The sequence below is a fragment of the Pseudophryne corroboree genome, chromosome 1 (assembly GCF_028390025.1).
Source record: "Pseudophryne corroboree isolate aPseCor3 chromosome 1, aPseCor3.hap2, whole genome shotgun sequence".
In the NCBI taxonomy this organism is placed as follows: Eukaryota; Metazoa; Chordata; class Amphibia; order Anura; family Myobatrachidae; genus Pseudophryne; species Pseudophryne corroboree.
Window position 1 is genome coordinate 92,273,646 of NC_086444.1, and position 21,959 is coordinate 92,295,604.

The window sequence follows — 21,959 nt, forward strand, 5'->3', positions numbered from 1 at the left end:
AAGATGAAAAGCTTGCATGGCTTCTTCAGACCACTTGGACGGGTTAGCACCCTTCTTGGTGAAAGCAGTAATAGGCGCCACAATGGTGGAAAAGTCTCGTATAAACTTTCGGTAATAATTGGCGAACCCTAAGAACCTCTGGACCCCTTTGAGGGTTAAGGGTACTGGCCAATTCTGGATTGCTTGTAGTTTCTCAGGATCCATCTCTAGTCCGGAACCGGACACAATGTACCCTAGAAACGGAATGGACTTGACTTCAAAGACGCATTTCTCTAATTTGCAGTAGAGATGATTGACACGGAGACGGGACAGAACCTCCTTTACCCAGAAACGATGTTCCTCTAAATTGTTGGCAAAAATGAGGATATCATCTAGATAGACCACGACATGACGGTATAGAATGTCTCTGAAGATCTCATTGACGAAATGCTGGAAGACAGCTGGAGCATTGCTCAATCCGAAGGGCATGACGAGGTACTCATAATGTCCGTCACGGGTGTTAAATGCGGTCTTCCACTCGTCACCCTCACGGATCCGGATGAGATTGTATGCACCTCTCAGGTCCAGCTTTGTAAAGATGGTAGCTCCGCTAACTCTGTCAAAGAGCTCAGTAATCAGGGGTAAAGGATAGCGGTTCTTGATGGTAATGTCGTTCAAACCTCTGTAGTCGATGCACGGCCGCAGACCACCATCTTTCTTCTTTACAAAAAAGAAGCCTGCGCCGGCTGGAGAAGAAGAAGGTCGAATGAACCCCTTTGCTAGGTTCTCTTTTATGTATTCCTCCATAGAATGCGTCTCGGGGAGAGACAACGGATAAGTTCGGCCTCGAGGTGGAACCTTCCCTGGAACGAGATCAATCGGGCAGTCCCATTCTCTATGAGGGGGAAGGATATCAGCAGAAGCTTTACTGAACACATCCGTGAAATCTTGATATGGAGGAGGTGGAACATCAGACGACCTGGGGGAGGAGGAACAGACAGGCAACACTTTAAACAAACATGTCTTAGTACAGGAGGAACCCCATGCCAGGATTTGCGTAGTCGTCCAATCAATTGTAGGATTGTGAAGGCGGAGCCATGGAAGGCCCAGGACCACAGGATGTGTGGCTCTTGGAATCACTAAAAGTGAAATAAGTTCGGAATGAAGAACTCCCACTCTCAGACGAACTGGTAGAGTCCTTAGAGAAATAACTGTATCAAAAATTTTACTGCCATCCACAGCAGTTAAGGAAAAGGACGAAGGAAGTCTCTCGGTGGGTAGGGACCACCGTTTAACATAGGCTTCGGTAATAAAGTTCCCAGCTGCTCCGGAATCCAGGAGGGCAATGACGTTCTGATAACGTTGAGCAACTTGAAGCGAGACTGGGAGGTTACAATCTTGAGGAGATGGAGAGGAGATCATTACTCCTAGCCGGCCCTCTCCTTGGCGAGCTAGGATTTGGAGTTTCCCGGACGTTTGGGACAGGCATTAATGGTGTGAGACGGAGCTGCACAGTACAAACAGAGAAACTCGGAGAGACGTCTTCGGCGCTCAGCAGGAGTTAAACGGGAACGGCCAATTTGCATGGGTTCATCTTTAGTTGGTGACAGTTGGCGAGGAGGAGGAGCAGAAGATTTTGGAGCAGATGATCTTCCACGCTCAGTTGCTCTCTCTCTGAAACGTAAGTCAACTTTCGTACAAAGTGAGATTAACTCATCTAACTTGGAGGGTAAGTCTCTGGTAGCTAACTCATCTTTAATACGCTCGGATAAACCATGCCAGAATGCAGCATACAGGGCCTCGTCGTTCCATGCCAGTTCGGATGCCAGGATCTGGAACTGTATAAGATATTGTCCTACAGTACGTGATCCCTGGCGTAAATGGAGAATCTCAGACGAAGCTGAAGTTACCCGGCCTGGCTCGTCGAAGATGCGCCTGAATGTTGACACGAATGCAGTGTAAGAAGATAGCAGGGTGTCGGACCTCTCCCATAACGGTGATGCCCAATCGAGGGCTGAGCCACTGAGAAGAGAAATAATGTAGGCAATTTTTGTACGGTCACTGGGGAAATTGCCAGGTTGTAGCTCAAACTGAATCTCACACTGGTTGAGAAATCCCCTGCAGAATCTTGGAGATCCGTCAAATTTTGCTGGCGTTGGAAGATGAAGACGTGGAGCAGGAATGGGTAAGGTGGGTGGGGTTATAGCTGGAGTCACTGTGGTTGACGCACCAGACGCGCCTGATCCACGGAGAGTGGTCTGAATCCCATCCAGCCGAGTAGAGAGATCCTGGAGACAGCGGATGATGTGGCCCTGTGCAGCCTCCTGATGTTCTAGTCGGGCTGCCAGTTCTTGCATCGGCCTGGCCGCTTGATCCTGGTCTCCGGCTGGATTCATTAGGTCAGTGCTTACTGTCACAACTGAGGGCCTGAGCTGACGGGAGGCAGCCTCAGTTGTAGGGGCTGAGATGTACCGGAACCTGGGAGGTTGTATCAGACCCCTGGACATGTAAGTAACATGAATAATAACTGCCCGAAGGCGTGACCACGACAACTTAGATAAAAGTCAATGATGTTTATTATGACAACTCCGCATCACAGCAGCAATAAAGGAAAACGTAAAAGTCAGCAAAGAATAAATACAGTTCCTGAGTACTACAGCATGGCAGGAGCCACAGGGCACTGGTAGTGTGAGATAGTTCTTATGATCTTCTAGATGGAAAGTCCTTACCAGGCCCGGCTGTAGCAATGGAGATAACCCAGGATTGTACCAGCTGGTGTTCCAGGAAGAGCTGGGTTGCTGAAGGTAAAACAGCTGCTGTGGATACTGGCTGGAACCAGACTGTTGTTAGCACGGAGTGGATACTGGCTGGAACCAGTTAAATAATAAATGAACTTTGGGAGCGATGAAATGTGAACTGAAATGTAGAACTTGAGAGCGGAGAAATAATAATTCCGGTGGAGAGTGGTAAAGTGTAGAAAGGACACCGGCCCTTTAAGGGAAGCTGTATTCTGCTGGAAGCTGAGGCTGGAAGCAGGTAGTGTTGTAGCTGGAAACAGATGAATCCACAATGGATTGGAGAGTCAGGCTACACCGCAGGTGGAATGCTGGTGCGGGTCTCTATGGTGGAAGTCTTGAGACAGGAGCTGGAACCTGGAAGACAATCATAGAAGAGAGACAAACAGGAACTAGGTTTGACAACCAAAGCACTGACGCCTTCCTTGCTCAGGCACAGCTTACTTATACCTGCAGCAAGGAAGGGGTTGGCTAGGCAATTATGCAAATCAACAATACAAACAGCAGATTGGTGGAAATGATCAGACGACAGAATCCAAGATGGCTGCGCCCATGCAGACACTTGGAGGGAAGTTTGGTTTGTAATCCATGTGGTCTGGGAAACAGTAATGGCGGCGCCGGCCACCGGAGACAGGAGACGCCAGGCTGATAGATGCACATTTAACCACGCGGGCACAGCGGAGGCCGCGGCTGATGAAAACACCACTCTGACACTCTGCATGTGGAAACTCAGGAACAGCGGAATCTGGTCCTGGAACGCTGAGCCCGCCTTAGGAGGCATCTGAAGGGTAAGTAATGGCGTCCAGATACCCGGATCGTGACACCAAGTATGGGATAATTGTGACACCCTGCTTGCGCAGGAGCACCATCATCTCTGCCATTAATTTGGTAAAAATCCTCGGGGCCGTGGAAAGCCCAAACGGCAACATCTGAACTTGGTAATGACAATCCTGCACCACAAATCTCAGGAACGCCTGATGAGGTTGATAAATGGGGACATGAAGGTATGCATCCTTTATGTCTAGGGACACCATATAATCTCCCCCTTCCAGACTTGCGATGACCGCTCTGAGCGATTCCATCTTGAACTTGAACCTCTTTAAGTATAAGTTTAAGGATTTTAAATTCAGAATGGGTCTGACCGAACCGTCCGGTTTCGGGACCACAAACAGGATTGAGTAATAGCCCATCCCCCGCTGCAGCAGGGGAACTTTGACCACCACTTGTTGAAGACACAACTTTTGAATTGCTGCTAAAACTACCTCCCTCTCTGGGGAAGAAGTCGGCAGTGCCGATTTGAAAAACCGGCGAGGAGGCACCTCTTCGAATTCCAGCTTGTACCCCTGGGAATCAATGTCTATTGCCCAGGGATCCACCTGAGAGTGAACCCAGACCTGGCTGAAAAGACGAAGACGTGCCCCCACAGGAGCGGACTCCTCCCGCGGAGCCCCAGTGACATGCGGTGGATTTAGTAGAAGCCGGGGAGGACTTTTGTTCCTGGTAACTGGCTGTAGCTGGCAGCTTTTTCCCCTTGCCCTTACCTCTGGCAAGAAAGGAAGATCCCCGAGCTCTCTTGGATTTATGCGACCGAAAGGACTGCATCTGATAATGTGGCGCTTTCTTAGGCTGTGAGGAAACATAAGGTAAAAAAGATGATTTACCTGCAGTAGCCGTGGAAACTAAGTCCGCGAGACCTTCCCCAAACAATTCCTCACCCTTGTAAGGTAAAACCTCCATATGCCGTTTCGAGTCAGTATCACCCGTCCACTGTCGGGTTCACAGTGCTCGCCTGGCAAAAATCGCCATAGCGTTTGCTCTGGACCCCAGTATGCCTACATCCCTCTGAGCCTCTCTCATATAAAGGACCGCATCCTTAATATGGCCCAGGGTCAATAAAATAGTTTCCTTATCCATCGTATCCATATCAGCAGATAAGGTATCGGTCCACGCTATTACAGCGCTACAAACCCAAGCGGACGCTATCGCCGGCCTGAGTAATGTACCAGTATGTGTGTAAATTGACTTCAAGGTAGTTTCCTGCTTGCGATCAGCAGGATCCCTGAGGGCAGCGGTATCCTGAGACGGCAGCGCCACCTTTTTGGAAAGGCGCGTCAACGCTTTGTCCACCCTTGGGGAGGGGTGTCGTACGGTATGCCAACGCTCGGGCTCCCGGCGACCAGCCTACCGGCGCCGGGAGCCCGACCGCCGGCATACAGACAGCGTGGCGAGCGCAAAGGAGCCCCTTGCGCGCGCCACACTATTTTATTCTCCCTCCTGGGGGGTCGTGGACCCCCACGAGGGAGAATAGTTGTCGGTATGCCGGGTGTCGGGATTCCGGCGCCGGTATACTGTGCGCCGGTATCCCGACATTCGGCATACAGAAGACCACCCCTTGGGGAGGGTTCCCACCGTATCCTGTCCATGATCGGGAAAGGATACGCCATAAGAATCCTTTTGGGAATCTGCAGTTTCTTGTCTGGAGTTTCCCAAGCACTTTCAAATAACTCATTTAATTCAAAAGAAGGTGGAAAAGTAACCTCAGGCTATGTGGATCTTTGGATTAGGCACCGCGGGGTCATCTATAATATGCAGCACATCCTTTATAGCAATAATAATATAATGAATACTCTTTGCCAATTTTGGCTGCAACCTCGCATCATCATAATCGACACTGGATTCAGAATCCGTGTCGGTATCTGTGTCAACTACCGGAGAAAGTGGGCGTTTTTGAGACCCAGAAGGCCCCTGTGACATAGGGAAAGGCAGGGTATGAGCCTCTGTACTGTCCCTGGACTCTGCTTTGTCCAAACGTTTGTGCAATAAATTTACATTTGCATTTAAAATATTCCACATATCCATCCAGTCATGTGTCGGCGTTGCCGACGGAGACACCACACTCATGCGCTCCACCTCATCTCTAGGAGAGCCTTCCGCTTCAGACATGCCGACACGCACGTACCGACACACCACACACTCAGGGAAAGGTCTAATCTGGAGACAGTTCCCCCACAAGGCCCTTTGGAGAGAGAGAGAGAGAGTATGCCAGCACACACCCAGCGCCAATAACCCTGGAAAAAATTACCCAGATACAGCGCTCTTTATATATTCTCTGCGCCAAATTATGTGCCCCCCCTTCTTTAAAACCCTCTGTCACCGGTGATCAGCAGGGGAGAGTCCGGGGTGTCAGCTTCTCAGCGTGTGCTGTGGAGAAAATGGCGCTGGTGATTGCTGAGGGAGAAGCCCCGCCCCCTCAGTGGCGGGCTTCGGTCCCGCTCTTTTAAACAAAACTGGCGGGGATACTCTAAAAACAATACAAATTAGTGTATATATACTTATAGCCAGTCCTAATGGTATACATTGCTGCCAAGGGCGTCCCCCCCCCCCCCCCCGTGCCCTGCACCCAACAGTGCCCGCTGTGTGTGATCTGTGTGGGAGCAATGGCGCACAGCGATACCGCTGCGCGTTACCTCTGAAGTTTTCTGTCTTCCTATACTCACCCGGCTTCTATCTTCCGGCTCTGCGAGGAGGACGGCGGGGCGGCTCCGGGACGAACCGCTAGGGAGACCTGCGTTCTGACTCCCTCTGGAGCTAATGGTGTCCAATAGCCTAAGAAGCAGAGCCTAGCATTTAAGTAGGTCTGCTTCTCTCTCCTCAGTCCCACGATGCAGGGAGCCTGTTGCCAGGCGGTCTCCCTGAAAATAAAAAACCTAACAAAATACTTTCTTTCAGGAAGCTCAGGAGAGCTCCCTGTAGTGCACCCAGTCTCCTCTGGGCACGTATTAAACTGAGGTCTGGAGGAGGGGCATAGAGGGAGGAGCCAGTGCACACCCATACCTAAAGTTCTTTTTTAGTGCCCATGTCTCCTGCGGAGCCCATCTATTAACCATGGTCCTTACGGAGTCCCCAGCGTCCTCTAGGATGTAAGAGAAAACAGTTTGTGCAGTTTCTGAGTAGGTCTGAACTTACTCAGCCGCTGCGATCACTTCATCCTGTTCTTGCCTGGAATTGACGTCAGACACCGGCCCTGCAAACTCTTGGACACGCCTGCGTTTTTCCAAACACTCCCTGAAAACGGTCAGTTGACACCCATAATCGTCTTCTTCCTGTCAATCTCCTTGCTATCGGCTGTGCGAATTGATTCTTCGTTAAATCCATCGCTCAGCAACGATCCGCTTTGTACCTGTACGACGCACCTGCGCATTGCGGTGCATATGCATGCGCTGTTTTGCAGAGTTTTGACCTGATCACAGCGCTGCAAAAAGTTGCTAGCGAGCAATCAACTCGGAATGACCCCCTAAGGGCCTAATTCAGAGTTGATCGCAGCAGCAAATTTGTTAGTTAATGGGCAAAACCATTAACTAAGGGGGGTGGGGGGGGGAGGCAGATATAACATGTGCAGAGAGAGTTAGATTTGGGTGGGGTGTGTTCAAACTGAAATCTAAATTGCAGTGTAAAAATAAAGCAACCAGTATTTACCCTGCACAGAAACAATATAACCCACCCAAATCCAACTCTCTCTGCAAATGTTATATCTGCAGCCCCCCCCTCCCCCCTGTAGTGCACATGCTTTTGTCCATTAGCTAACAAATTTGCTGCTGCGATCAACTCTGAATTACCCCCTATATTTGTCCCATGGATGGCAATATTGGTTGGCAATTCCATCTATAGCTGCTTTGCACAGAAAAAAAAAGTGTGTATAGCACCCGTTTACTAGTGCTCTGCTATGGTTGTGAATAGGTGATTTCATGGTGTCTTGAGGGCAAAATGGGGCAGCCTAGGACATTAACTGCTTGCAGTAAAAACACATCGTAAAAGCACAGAAATCCATGTACTAAACTCATGGTTTGTACAGTGTTTTGTTCATACGTTTGTAAATCCAGTCATCAGGACACAGAGACATGTGAGTTCACTGCTGTGCTGTTTATTCCCTCACCAACTCCAGGTACACTGCCCACTGGACCACCCACTTCCCAGCATCCCCCTGGTCCCAGGGACCATCACTAAAGATTCAGGCTTACACCTATTAGTAAGGGAGTGTCTACAAATATTAATACACTAACATCACATACAGTACAACCATATGCGGTTTGCTTTACCAGCCCGAAGCTCTCCAAGCTTCCTTGTTAAGGTTTGTACAACACGGTAGCTGATTGCGGCTTCCAGAGAACCTGTGGTGCGGGATGTTCTTCACCAATAGCAGCCGCCGTTCCCAGCATTCACTAGTACTCAGATGCTTCCTGGACTTGATCCCAGTACTATAGCTTTGCTAACACCACCAATCCAGACAGTAGCAGGAGACAGAACACACGTGGAAACACACAGACCACCGATACAGAACACAACACAATGAGAATAGCCAAGGTCTGATATGCCGGCGTTTGGGACGACGGTGGGCAGAATAGCGACCGCGACATCTCGGTGCACCCCTGCCCTGAGCATATTAATAACTTTTTATGCAGTATCCACACAAATGGTGCCTTTTTCTTCAGAGTACTGGGGGTCATTCAGAGTTGATCGCTCGCTAGCAACTTTTTGCTGGCTTGCGATCAAATAGTCGCCGCCTATGGGGGAGTGTATTTTCGCTTTGCAAGTGTGCGAACGCGTGTGCTGTCGAGCGGGCCAAAAACATTTTGTGCAGTTTAGTTGCTCTAGACTTACTCATTTTAGCGTGTCTGGTCCGGATTTGACATCAGACACCCGCCCTGCAAACGCCTGGACACGCCTGCATTTTTCCAAACACTCCCTGAAAACGGACAGTTGACACCCATAAACGCCCTCTTCCTGTCACTCACCGTGCATTCGGCTGTGCGAATGGATTCTTCATTAAATCCATCGCTCATCAACGAACCGATTTGTACTCGTACGAGGTGATCGCTGCGCTGCAAAAAGTTGCTAGTGAGCGATCAACTCGGAATGACCCCCACTGTACTTTTGATGTTTCAGAAAATACCATTAGTTTGCATATACCGCCTCATGCAGCAAAGACAATCTACACAAAATAACAAAAAAAGTGTATTTTTTGTTAATTTAAATGACAAGAATGTAAACTAAAAGCAAATGTGTGACCACCAAAGCAGAACTGTGTGGTTCTTCCTTCTCCAATGAGCCACGTTTTCTAAACAGTAAAAAGCAGGGTTCTACGGCATTCTAGCTTTTCATAATAAAATCTGCACTTGTTTTGATTTGCTAGTTTGCACTGTCTTGAATGAAAGGCATAAAGGGGATTATTCAGAGTCCGTCTTGATGATTAAACTTGCTATTTCACACTGCGCGTAATCCATAGTAGCAGGAAAGATATCCCCACTATTTTCTTCCCCATTATTTACCAGCAGGTTAATAATGAGCCTCTTTAACATACAATTTGACCACAGATGAGAACCCCTTGGCCCATCTAGCCTGCTCTAGACCTAGATACATGTACAGGTTTAATTTTTTGGTCAGGAGCCAGTTAAACTACCAGTATATTTTTGGAGCTTGGGAGGAAGCTGGAAAACCCGGAGGAAACCCACACAAGTACAGGGAGAATATAGAAACTCCACACAGTTAGGGTCATGGTGGGAATCAAACCTATGACCTCAGCGCTGTAAGGCTAACCATTACACCATCCATACACCAGGCAGTGTATGTCCCAGACATGGAACACTTGACTGCTCTCTCCCACCTCTCTCCATACACCCGATGTCAGAAGGCAAACACTTCCATTGCCTCTGGGAGTTACTGTGTGCTACTGCTTCTCAGCTGCATGTACACATGTAGGCTAAGTGTTTGGAGAGCATGTCATGGGCATAGAGATGGAATTACGGGCTAATCAGAAGGGAATGTAGGCACTGGCAGAGATTCATCTGATTTCAGACAGATCTCTTGCACCAACGAATGCTTATGTACACCATGTTGGAGGTCATGTCATCATGGTACCGCCCCCTGCTCTTTAAAGTCACAGTTCATGGCATTGTATAGAAGGGGCGGAGACATGGTGGCAGCCGGCAGTCCAAGTTTGGAATACACCGATGTTTAGACAATACATTTAAAAAATGTGTGAGAAGCACATGGGTGGTAATAGATATATTTGTACAATGGGGGTCATTTCGAGTTGATAGCACACCCGCCGTAATGCGCACTTGCATCATACGGGTACAATGCGGATCGTTGCCCAGCTATGGATTTAACGTTTATGGGTGGCACCTGACCGTTTTCTGGGAGTGGTAGGGAAAAAGCAGGCGTGTCCTGGCGTTTGAAGGGCGGGTGTGTGACGTCAATTCCGGCACCAAAAAGACTGAAGTGATCGCAAGGGCTGAGTAAGCTCAGACCTACTCTGAAACTGCACAAAATGTTTTTGTAGAGCTTCGCTGCACAGGTGTTCGCACACTTCCAAATGAAAATACACTCCCCCATTGGCGGTGACCAGTGCTTAAAGTGGTCCTAGAGAGGTGGTGGAACTCACCCCCCTCCCCCACGATGCCCATCCAACAAAGGTATTGCACAAAAAGGGGCGTGGTCTCAAAAAGGGGCGTGTTACACAATAGTAATAATGCCCACAGTAGTAGCACCCCATAATACACATAATGCCCACAGCAGTAGCGCCTCTTATACAATGCCCACAGTGGTAGCGCTCCTTATATAGAGCCCATAGTAGTGGTGCAATGCTCGCAATAGCAGTGCCCCTTATGACCCCAGGAGTGATGCCCCTTATGAAGTGCCCCTTTACAATGCCCTCATTAGTAGTGCCCCCAGTAGTAATGCCCTTAATGGTAATGCCCCCAGTATTAATGTTGCCTGTAGTAATGCCCCCAGTCGTTTAGCCCCTGTAGTTATGCCCCCTTGTAGTTTAGCCCCCAGTAGTAATGCCTCCAAGTAGTAATGCCACCAGTAGTTTAGCCCCTGTAGTTACGCCCCAGTAGTAATGCCCCTGTAGTTATGCCCCCAGTTGTAATGCCCTCCTGTAGTTTGCCCCCCAGTAGTTTGCACCCAGTGGTAATGTCTCCCAGTAGTTTGCCCCCAGTAGTAATGCCCCCAGTAGATACACCTCTGTAGTTTGGCCCCCAGTAGTAATGCCCCCCCCAGTAGTAATGCCCCTGTAGTTATGCCCCCAGTTGTAATGCCCTCCTGTAGTTTGCCCCCCAGTAGTTTGCACCCAGTGGTAATGTCTCCCAGTAGTTTGCCCCCAGTAGTAATGCCCCCAGTAGATGCACCTCTGTAGTTTGGCCCCCAGTAGTAATGCCCCCAGTAGATGCACCTCTGTAGTTTGGCCCCCAGTAGTAATGCCCCCCCAGTAGTAATGCCCTCCTGTAGTTTGCCCCCAGTAGTAATGTCCCCCAGTAGTAATGCCCCTCAGTAGTTTGCCCTCCAGTAGTAATGTCCCCCAGTAAATGCCCCCCAGTAGTTTGCCCCCAGTAGATGCCCCTCAGTAGCTTGCCCCCCAGTAGTAATGCCCTCCTGTAGTTTGCCCCCTTGTAGTAATGTCCCCCAGTAGTACTGCCCCTCAGTAGTTTGTCCCCCAGTAGTAATGCCCTCCTGTAGTTTGCCCCCTTGTAGTTTGCCCCCAGTAGTAATGTCCCCCAGTAAATGCCCCCAGTAGTAATGCCTCCGTAGTAATGCCTCCTCAGTAGTTTGCCCCCCAGTAGTAATGCCCCCGTAGTAATGCCCCCTAAGTAGTTTGCCCCCCAACTGCTACACAAATAAAAAAAATAAAAAAACACAGCATACACCATACTTACCAAGCCCCGATCCGTGTCCGGCCACTGCAGTCCTCTCGCCACCCGCTCCTCTGCACTATGAGAGAGATGTCATGACGTCTCTCCCATAGCGCGCACTTACTGAGCCGGAAGCCGGAACTCAGTACTGAGCTCCTCCTCCGGCTGCCGCTGTGTGGGAAGACGGGCGCCCGCTGGTAACACACTCTCAGCGGGCGCCCGACATCTCCCTGCAGCGACGGGGACACATCGCCGGGTTAGGTGAGCCAGAGGAGGCGGAACTGCATTCCGCCTCCAAGTGGAACTGACGGAACGCAGTTCCGCCCTGTTCCGGCTCACTTTAACCCCTGGTGGTGACTATACGTTTACACGGCTTCTAAAAACAGCTAGGAGCGATCAACTCGGAATGACCCCCGATATACAGTAAATGTGCTTTAGGCTTCATACCGTACACACAGCTGTTTCTGTTTAACTGGTTTGTTCCATGAATGTCTGAGACTCAAGGGATAGGACGGATACACAGGAATAGACATAACAGCGTGATGGTTATAGGATAATACACATAGATATTAGCAACTGCATGTCTAGCATGTCTAGTACTGTGTGTTACATTTTGGGGAGCACATCCTGCGGGATGCAGTCATGTGACCGCCACACGGGATCCTGTCGGTCCCCATGCCGAGACAGGGATCCTGAGCAATCAAATGCCTGACAGTCGGCATGCCGACTAAAAGGGACTGTTCTGTCTAAGGGGTATATTAACCAACGGTCAATTTTCATTTATTTCAAATCAGTGCAATCGATCTACTGTAAAGCGATGTTGGATTTCAGGTGCTGAAGCACATTTACTAATGGATGAGTTTTGATAATTATTTTTACATGTTGGTAAATGTGTGTTGTAGCCCTGGAAGTATAACATTGATTTAGAACTTTTTCTGTCTATTTGAAAATAATAATAAAAAATAGACGGAAAGCAAGCTTTATTTAGTAAATATAGCCCTTAGTCACTTAAGCTAGGCCCGGTTTTAGTGCGCCCCAAGCTTGTGCAAAATTAGTTTTGTACGGAATGTCTGAACAATCTGGGCAAATTTTTTTAACAAAATGCAGAACAGTAGTTTTGTCCATCTGAAAAATAGCACTGTTCCAAATGCAAAGTAAAATGTATAGCATTAAAAACCATTTTACCTACTTGTTTTCAAACAGGTTGACATAGCAGTGCTCTTCCTGTGTCTGTGGACCCTCACAGGCTTTGCCCCCATTGCGGGGAGCAGGGTTGTTACATTCTCTTGCCCTTCTTCTAGTGTTGGAACCATCACATGCGCCCCAAGCGGACCAACAGTTCCAAGATCCATCAACTACAACTGGAGGATGTACAACAAGATTTAGCATTGTTCAACTTATCATTGCAAGGATAGAGTACTCTACTCTTCTACAGTGTCACCGCTACAACATAAACCGGGAGCCAACATAACACAAGGCCAATAACAGGGGCTCTGTGTGAATTAATTCCACTTGTCGAAAAGCTTGTGGATTGGCGGAATAGCTGGCGATCCACGTGCTTGTGTCGGTTTTGGGCCCCTTTTCGACCATCTAAGTCCGACATAAAAAAATGGCGGACTGAGATGTGGGATTAGAGCAGATGGGGGGGGGGGGGGGGGAGAGCTGCAGGGAGACGGGGGACAGCTGCGGGCATATAGAGAAGATCAGCGCAGCAGGATGTCACACAGCCGCGCCACTCACGGCAGCTTCCACCCGGCTCCAGCAAGTGGGGTCACGCTTGCTGGAGCCGGGTGGACACTGCCGTTAGGTCGGGCGGCTGTGTGACATCCTACTGTAGCGCTGATCTCCGGCGGCTGTCCCTGCTGGTCTCCCCGCGGCTCCCCCCCTCTCCCCCTCTGGGTCCCTCATCTCAATTCGACTTGAAAAAGTCAAATTGAGATAAGATTTGAATAGGGGTTGTCGGATTCATTCCGACAAATGCATGTCGGAATGGATCCGACTTTAATTGAATATACCCCTTAGTTTTTAACTTTGCCTTGAACATGCTCCACCCAGGGTGGTAAAAGCAACAATATAAAGATATATAGCGCTGAACAAGATTCAAATTCACTCGGACTATACCGTGCAAGGAAAGGCTGTAACCACTAGATGTCATATGTATCATATGACGTAATGTAAACAAAGACCATGTACCATTTAACTACTACTTTGTCTTGAAACATTATCATGACCGGAGGACTAAATTCCAACATTATTGATTATTGTCTAATAATTACCCACCAGTGGATTCTAATTGATTACATAATTTCACCTATAAAAGTGGAGTCAGTTGAATAGCTGATTACCTTTGATAAAGCTGCCTGGAGCAGCGAAACGCGTCAGTACTGGATATACCAGGTTGCTGGAGTAATCCACATAGCACAACCAACTCATTCCCAGGGACTTCACCAAGGGCAGCACAATTGTCTTCCCGTTGCTCATTGTGAACCAGGATCCATTCATTATCGTCTGCCATTGCCGCATCGGTAACCATCCATTAGGATTCTTTCATTTGGAACACAGATACGCAGGACAGTCAATTTGCAGTCATTCTGTCCACTGTGAACCAGGATCCGTTTACCAACTGCCGTTGCCATACGGATGACCCTCCATTTGGATCCCCACTTTGGAACACAGGATTGGTAAAGTGCCACACTAACTGATAAATTGTACTGAACTGCTTAGTGATTGGTGGTCCCCATAACATTAGTGCATATAAATGAGTGTTTTCACTCATGGAGCTTATTATAGGTCCAGAAACTGGTATAATATCAACTGATTGTCCATATACATTTTTAATTCATGTACATTAATTTTTGTTTTTAAAATTGTTGATTAAATATATGCACTTAGTGAATTTGAATCTTGTTCAGAGCTGTATATCGTTATATTGTTGCTTTTCCTGTTTTCGGGAGACTGACTATCTCCCATCATTACAGCTGCTTGGAGAATCAACTCGTGCGTGCGCCTGATTTTTTTATATACAAGGTGGTAAAAGCACGACGCGACCTACAGTAGAAGCCACAGTGGCCTGATACCTTCTGGGGAGTGACATCTTTTGCTCCTGTGTAGGCTTGGGAGTGCCACGTCAGCATGGCTGTAACTATAGGTGTGCAAGCTGTGCCACTGCCCAGGGTGCAGGACCCTGGAACGGCACCCTGCAGCCAGTATCACTGTTGCAAAGCTGCCCAGGGCTTCCTTTGGACGCTCTGGGTGGCTGTACAGACTGCAAGGTGTCGTGACCTGATGACGCTTTCAATAGTGCTGTACTTCCCAGTGCCGGTGGCCCCGCCCCTTCGGTGTAACAACTTGTCACATGTTCAGGGGGCGTGTAAAATCTTGTCACATGTTCCTGCTCCAGCGCTGAATGCCAGATTGTGATATCAAAGCTCAGTGACACAATTTTAGCCTACAATTGACATAGTATAGTAGTGGCAGCCAACTGGGGAGTGATTCAGGTCCAGTTGCAAGGGTTTATGTTATATAATTCTGCTTGTTCTAAGAGTTGTCTCATTAACTGCAGTTTATTGCTGAGATTTTCAGTCATATTTTTCCTGTGGCTCTTGACACACTTGCATATGAGAACAATGTAAGAGATTTTGATATTCATATATGGTGAAAGAAGGGTGGGTGAGGAGAATCTAAATTGTGAAGGGACACCACGGGATGCATTTGGGGAGATGAAGAGAGTATTGACCTTGTATATTTGCTCTCTATGTATAGCTGTCAATACTGTAGGGCAAAAAGCAGCACAAATATATCAAATAACATTGGGGGTAATTCTGAGTTGATCGCAGCAGCAAGTTTTTTAGCAATGTGGCAAAACCATGTGCACTGCAGGGGAGGCAGATATAACATTTGCAGAGAGAGTTAGATTTGGGTGTGGTGAGTTCCATCTGCAATCTAAATTGCAGTGTAAAAATAAAGCAGCCAGTATTTACCCTGCACAGAAACAAAATAACCCGCCCAAATCTAACTCTCTCTGCACATGTTATATCTGCCTCCCCTGCAGTGCACATGGGCCCTCATTCCGAGTTGATCGGTCGCAAGGCGAATTTAGCAGAGTTACACACGCTAAGCCGCCGCCTACTGGGAGTGAATCTTAGCTTCTTAAAATTGCGACCGATGTATTCGCAATATTGCGATTACTAACTACTTAGCAGTTTCAGAGTAGCTCCAGACTTACTCTGCCTGTGCGATCAGTTCAGTGCTTGTCGTTCCTGGTTGACGTCACAAACACACCCAGCGTTCGCCCAGGCACTCCCACCGTTTCTCCGGCCACTCCTGCGTTTTTTCCGGAAACGGTAGCGTTTTCAGCCACACGCCCCTGAAACGCCGTGTTTCCGCCCAGTAACACCCATTTCCTGTCAATCACATTACGTTCGCCGGAGCGATGAAAAAGCCGTGAGTAAAATTACTTTCTACATAGCAAAGTTACTTGGCGCAGTCGCAGTGCGAACATTGCGCATGCGTACTAAGCGGATTTTCATTGCGATGCGATGAAAAATACCGAGCGAACAACTCGGAATGAGGGCCATGGTTTTGCCCAATTGCTATCAAAAATCCTGCTGTGATCAACTTGGAATTACCCCCATTGTTTCTTGTAGACTGGGCCTGATTCTGATATGGAAGTAAAGCAAAAAAGCAAGTAACTGAACACATGGGCAAAATGATGTTGCACTGCAAGGTGGGGGGGGGGCATATAACATGTGCAGAGAGATTTAGAGTTGGGTGGTGTGTTCCCGGAGGTCAGTATACCGACCCCGGGATCCCGGCTGCCAGAATGCCGGCGGAGAGGGTGCAAGCGCAACGGAGCCCCTTGCGGGCTCGGTGGCTCTCTGCACTCGCCACAGGTTCTGGTTCCACTCTATGGGTGTCGTGGACACCCACGAGTAGGAATAACCCCTGTTAGCCGGGATTGTCAGTGGTCGGGATTCCGGCATCGGTATCCTTACTGCCGGGTTCCCGACCGCCGGCATATCAACTACATCCCATTCCAGATGCACAGTTACTTGCTTTCCTTTCTTTACTTCATCAGAATGAGGCCCACTGTGCAGTACTTACCTGAATTGTAGTCTGGAGCTCGTTTTTCACAGCTGTCCCCATACGTCCCAGCCTGACAAACACAGAGGCACTCTGTGTCCACTAAAACCGTTCTGGCATTATTGGGACATGGGGAACAGCGACATGGATCAAACGTTCCTGAATATTCATTAAATGCTTTAATAAGGTTGCGCCGTTTCGTCACCGCACATGGAATGCCAGTCACTAAATCTAAAATTGGCTTCAACTGCAAAAATAAAATACATTCAAAAAGTTTGTTAGAAACTGTAAAAGTCTAAAATACTATTTTCGCTCATTTATAATTTTTGAGGCAAAGCTCTAAACTAAGCATTCCTCTCCGACAATTTTTCTAGACATGTTTTTAAAAGGAGAAGTATACCCTACGTCATGTAGGTCAGCATACTCTAACTTCACAAAAATTGATCCCCAGAACCTTTTCTTTGTAACAGTGAGGGTTATTCTACCGAATGGTAGTGCAAAAAATTAAGTAAATGTGATATTAAAAAAAAAGGTAATTTAGCTGTGAAGTGCCTGAAGTCTGAGTAATGTATAGTGGGTCAAAAACTCTTTAACAAATGCTCTGTAGAATGTACATATTTTATTGTCTGTAGACATACATTTTTTGCAAATACTTGCATCCTTAGCCAGTCATAGAACAGTGACTGCTGTTAAAAGATGAGCACGCTACTGTGCCGACTCCAGTATTCCTGTTCTCCAGGAAGGCTTCATGTCCTATCCCAAGATGGCCACTGAGATCTCTACTGAGCATGTATAGGAGCAATCTTGAGAGTGTATAACTGTATAGTATAACATGGAGGGAGACAGAAGTCGCCTACTTAGATCTAGGGGAACATGCGATTACCTGCAATCTACAACATTTCCCAGTGTTCCTGCACCACTACTCGGAACCTACATACATTGCCCGATTCATCACTTGTGTACTTGTCACTATGTGTACGGCTGTACCTGTTATCTAGCTACAAACCAACATCACTGGTTAAGTAACTGTGCTGCTTATTAAATCATCCACTGATGTGAGACTATATAACTCAACACATCATACATGCACATACATTATTTCCAACTGCTGCTAGTTGTCACTTTAAGACACATGAAAAAAGAGATATAAGACATTGCCAAGATTTTTTTTATTTAAATAAGGCTCTTGTAAAACACGTGAACATATATTTTACTTTAGCAAGGAAAGTATATGTACAATGTCCCCTTAAACTGTGAAATGTAATAAACCAAAATTGTACAACCCTTTCCTTAAGTCCTACAAGCCATCCATTCTTTGACTGGGTTCATCATTATCCTACGTTCTTAGATAAGGTGAAGGCTGCATAAGCCTGAAGCCATATAAGAGTCCAATTTTTTGTGATTGGTTGTTGGTGTCTAAGCAGTTGCTAGGCAGATCAGTGTGTTTTCTTGGGTATTTTCCTATAGGATTATACGGCTGTCCATCAAGGGTGTAGGGGTTGGTCTTGGAAGAATATATAAGCCATGATCATGTGACTCAGCTTCCTCTTGCCATTTTGGAATGGCCCAGGAAGGCTGAGTACACATACTGTATGTTATGCTGTGCTTTTTTTTTCATGTGTCTTGCTTTGATTCTTTGTTTAGGGATCGGTTTCCCTGTCATTTGTCTGTTATTATTCCCCTGGGGTCCCTAAGTGGTGCTGCTTTCACTATCTCTCATGCGCATCCCCACTGGTCAGCCCCCCTCCCCCCCCTTCCCCACTCCCGGCATTTTGGCTACAGCCGTCGCTTGCACCGCCCGGCCTGTGGTCTCCCTTGCCTCGGCCCCGCTCTGGCCGGCGGGTCGCGGCGGGGGCCCTGCACGGCGGTCCGCGCCTCTCCCCTGTCTTGTTTGTCGGAGGGTGGGACGGGTGCCCCTGCAGCGGCAGCAGCGGGCGTTGGACGGCGCGCGGACGCGGGTGTATTACCCGGCACCCGCGACGCTGCAGTTCCCCTCTCCTCCCGGCCGGCGTCTCCGCGCGTGGCTCTCTCCTCCTTACCGCTTTGGCTGGTGGCTACGGCGTCCGCGTGGTGCCGTGCGGCCCCTGGGGTGGCTACAGGGCGGGACGGGCGGCAGCGTGTGGCGGCCGGGACTGTGCGCGGGTTGCGACCTCTCCTGGCCTTGCCTGGTAGAGTGTTCCTGGGTGAGGGTTTTAGCCCCACCATATATACATGTGGTGTGTTTAAAAGTATTTCTTATTTTTACCTTTTTCTGTTTGTTTTTTTTTTTTAGTTTAATTTTTTTTTCTTTCTCTTTTTTATTTATATATAAGGGCTGATGCAGCGGACCTTCGTGGTGGTGTTTTCACCCACACCATGGCAGAATTGCTGTATTGGCCCAAGGTTATACGGTTTTCTGGGATGCGGTTTCGTTTAGGTGGTAAATTTGGTGCTGCCACAGGCACATTACACCATGCAGCTGCAGTACATTGAAATTAATTTTGCTATTGGGACTATTATATTTAGTTCATTTATAGTACTGTTCATTTTAGTACGAGCACCTGGAAGGGCAATGCAAAGGGCACAAATACATGTATTGCACATTAGGTGGCACAGTCCTCCCTGGCAGCCTCCTGCCCTTGCCTGGCCTTCCTCCCTGCTTGCTGCGTTGGTCGGGAGTACGGGGGGGTTCGTATCCCGGCATTTGCCACCCGGTTGCGGCCGCACAGGCCCGGTTTTGCCCTTCCAGTCTACTCCGTTGGTCCTGTTTCTGTTGTTGGTGCGCAGGAGCTTGCTGCGCTTGTTGTACCCTCTGTTTTTTCTGCGCAGGTGTCTACGGGTCCGGAGGAATCGGGGCGTCAGCACGGAGGAACCGGAGGTCGAGGAGGGATGCGATGGCAGGGGAAGACGCACCGCTGGAATCGGTGGCGGCAGCTGATGGTGTTCCAGGTACGTCAGGCACCGGTGAGCATGCTCTTGTTTTCACCTTATTTACAGTGCGTTAACTTCTGTAGTGTTCCCCTGGTTCTGCTTGGCGCCCGCGTTAGTTGGCTAGGCTCATTGCGCGGCGCGTGGCGTTAGACGTCTAGGAAAGGCAAGGCACCGGCGGTTACGGTTCCCTCCACCCCCTGCGGGTCGCGAAGAATCCAGACAGGGGAAGGGGGCATTGGGGCGAAAGCTTTCCTTACTTTCATCTGTAGTTGCGGTTTTGGATTGATTTTACGGATTGCGGCATCGGGTCACGACCTGCCGCGTATCCCCACATGGTGCAGTTTTTGTGTCAGCGCCCGCAATTGAAATCCTAGGTTTCCGCTTGGGGAGATTACCACGTGAAGGCCATCATGGTCGGGGTGGGAACGTCGTTTTCCTTGGTTGTGTGGTTGGGGTCACCTGGCAGGCCGGACCGCACAGTGGGGTCCCAGGTCGCAGGCCCCTCGCAGTTGGCACTTCTGTTTTACGCCCCGTGGTTGGGGGGGGGGGGGAAGTTCGGTTGTGGCAGGGGCTAGTATACCACAGGCGTCCGCCCCAGTTTTCGTCACTCATGCAACTTTGTGAGACCTGTCGCCCGGCCAGTGACAGTGCCCCAGCCGCGAACGGGTAACCTGCCCGTGGTGGCGTGCCGGTGTTTTTTATGTCTGCTCACGATGTCCCGCGTCAGGTCCGGCGGAAGGTGGGCGCAGAACCGGCTTGGGCATTTGTCTTATCCTCACAGGGTTTTCTTTTTATGCTCCGTTTCCGATACCGTGCGCGAAGAGAGTGATAGTCTTTTAGGGACTCTGCGTTTTGTTTCAGGCTATGGGCCGGGTACCCCCCTTTTGGCTAAGTCATACGTTGGGTCATGTTTTCGCCTCTTCCCCTGCGCCCATATCCCCTGCAATTTTTCGGGCCTCGATTAGGTGCCAGTTTTCTGTGGACGGGGCGTGTCCCTGGGGTTTTCTGTCTCACGTGCCTCTTTGAGAAATGCGGCACTGTCCTGCGTTGGTGCATACTGTCCGTCTCCGGTGTGGCTCGCTACCGGGACTATTTTCTCTGCATGGGTCTGGGAGGCATTTCAGTTTGCAGCTATCCTTCTGTAGGTTGATAGGTCTTGTTCGGGGTCCGGGGTGTTTCCCGTTGCCCCGGTGCGCTGCTAGGGCCCTACCGGTTGCCTGAGTTTGCAGGGGTTGGCACTGGGCACGATGGCGGGTTTCTAACGCCTCCCCGCTGACAATTTGCCGACACTTTGGGTTTTGTTGACCACTGCTAAGGGCAACGCGAAGTGTGGTTTTAGCGGGTCAGTCATCGTTCAGTTCACCCCCCCCCCCCCCTTTGTTACGAGCAGGTTTATCCACATGGCTGGCATAGTTTGCAGGGAACATGCGGGACGCTGCGGGGTCAGCCAAGCAGCGTCACGCATTTGCCCTTCCTGCGAGATCAGAGATGTTTTCGGGGATTCGGTCTTCAGTCCTATAGGCTTGTTACGGGGAGGTTTTTCGGGCCTCCTCCTCCTGGTTCCCTCCGGTCCCCCCTAGGCTTTGCGACTGTTACGACATCTGTTTGCCGGCTTGCGGCGCAGTTTGACCATTGCGCGCCCGGAGTCGGAATGGGTTGGCTTGATGCTTTGTCCCTTTGCAGTTTGATGAGTGCCGCGACTGGGTTCCGGGGGGAAAGTCATAAGGTTTCCTCATGCCCGTCTTCTGGCGTTTGGATTGTCCAGGCTGGTTGGCTACTCGGACAGGTCATGCGTTGGCTCCTTCCTCGTTTAGGGCGTCTGCTGCATCCCGGGGTTCTTTCAGTAGGTTGGTTACAGCGGTGTGTCCCTGGTAGACAGTGTGCTGGTCTTCCCGTTCGGGCATTATTTGGGAGGGGGGTCCTAGGCGGCCATGTATCCTGCCTTTGCGGGCATTTGCTTCCATTCTAGACCGCGCAGGCTGGTGGACCCCTCCTGGTCTTTCGTTAGCACTTTGGGGTGGGGGCTAGGGTGCGCCCCGCGCCTGCGGACACATTTAGGCCTGCTATGTGGCAAATTTTGGCAGAGTTGCTGGGTGTGCTGCCTCCTGTCGCAAAGTTGGTGTGGGAGGTGGCCCCGGTTTAGATTAGCCTTTGCTTTGGCTTTCTTCTGGTTTTTGCGGGTGAGCGAAGGGTGGCGAGCGGCAGGCAGTTCGGGATGCCGGGACCTTTATCTGTAACGCGGTTTACAGGGTGGTCTGTTGCTCGGCAGGATGGTGTGATCCAAATCGGATCAAGCAGCTGGGGGTCGCTGGGTGTCCTTGGAGGCCCAGGAGGTTGTGGGTGTCGGCCCGCTGCGACTGGCGCAGGAGTATGGATGGGCCTCCGAGGGGGCGACCAATTGCTGATACAGGCGCTCGCTGGTTATCTCACTAAGTTACAGGGTTGCTGCTGTGTTTGGGTTCGGTACCCATTCCTTGCGGAATGGGGCCGCTGGCCATGCGGC

General features: G+C 49.5%; 1 protein-coding gene across 2 annotated transcripts in view; it reads right to left on the reverse strand.

Moving 5' to 3' along the window:
• Window positions 1–21,959, reverse strand: part of C6 (complement C6) — a 162,293-nt gene that overhangs the window by 25,251 nt on the left and 115,083 nt on the right. For both annotated transcript variants that reach the window (XM_063961425.1, XM_063961418.1), the window contains exons 11-12: window positions 16,568–16,793; window positions 12,654–12,825 (exon numbers count right to left, since the gene is read on the reverse strand). In XM_063961425.1, coding sequence (XP_063817495.1) covers window positions 12,654–12,825; window positions 16,568–16,793 — 398 coding nt within the window. The remainder of the gene's footprint in view (window positions 1–12,653; window positions 12,826–16,567; window positions 16,794–21,959) is intronic.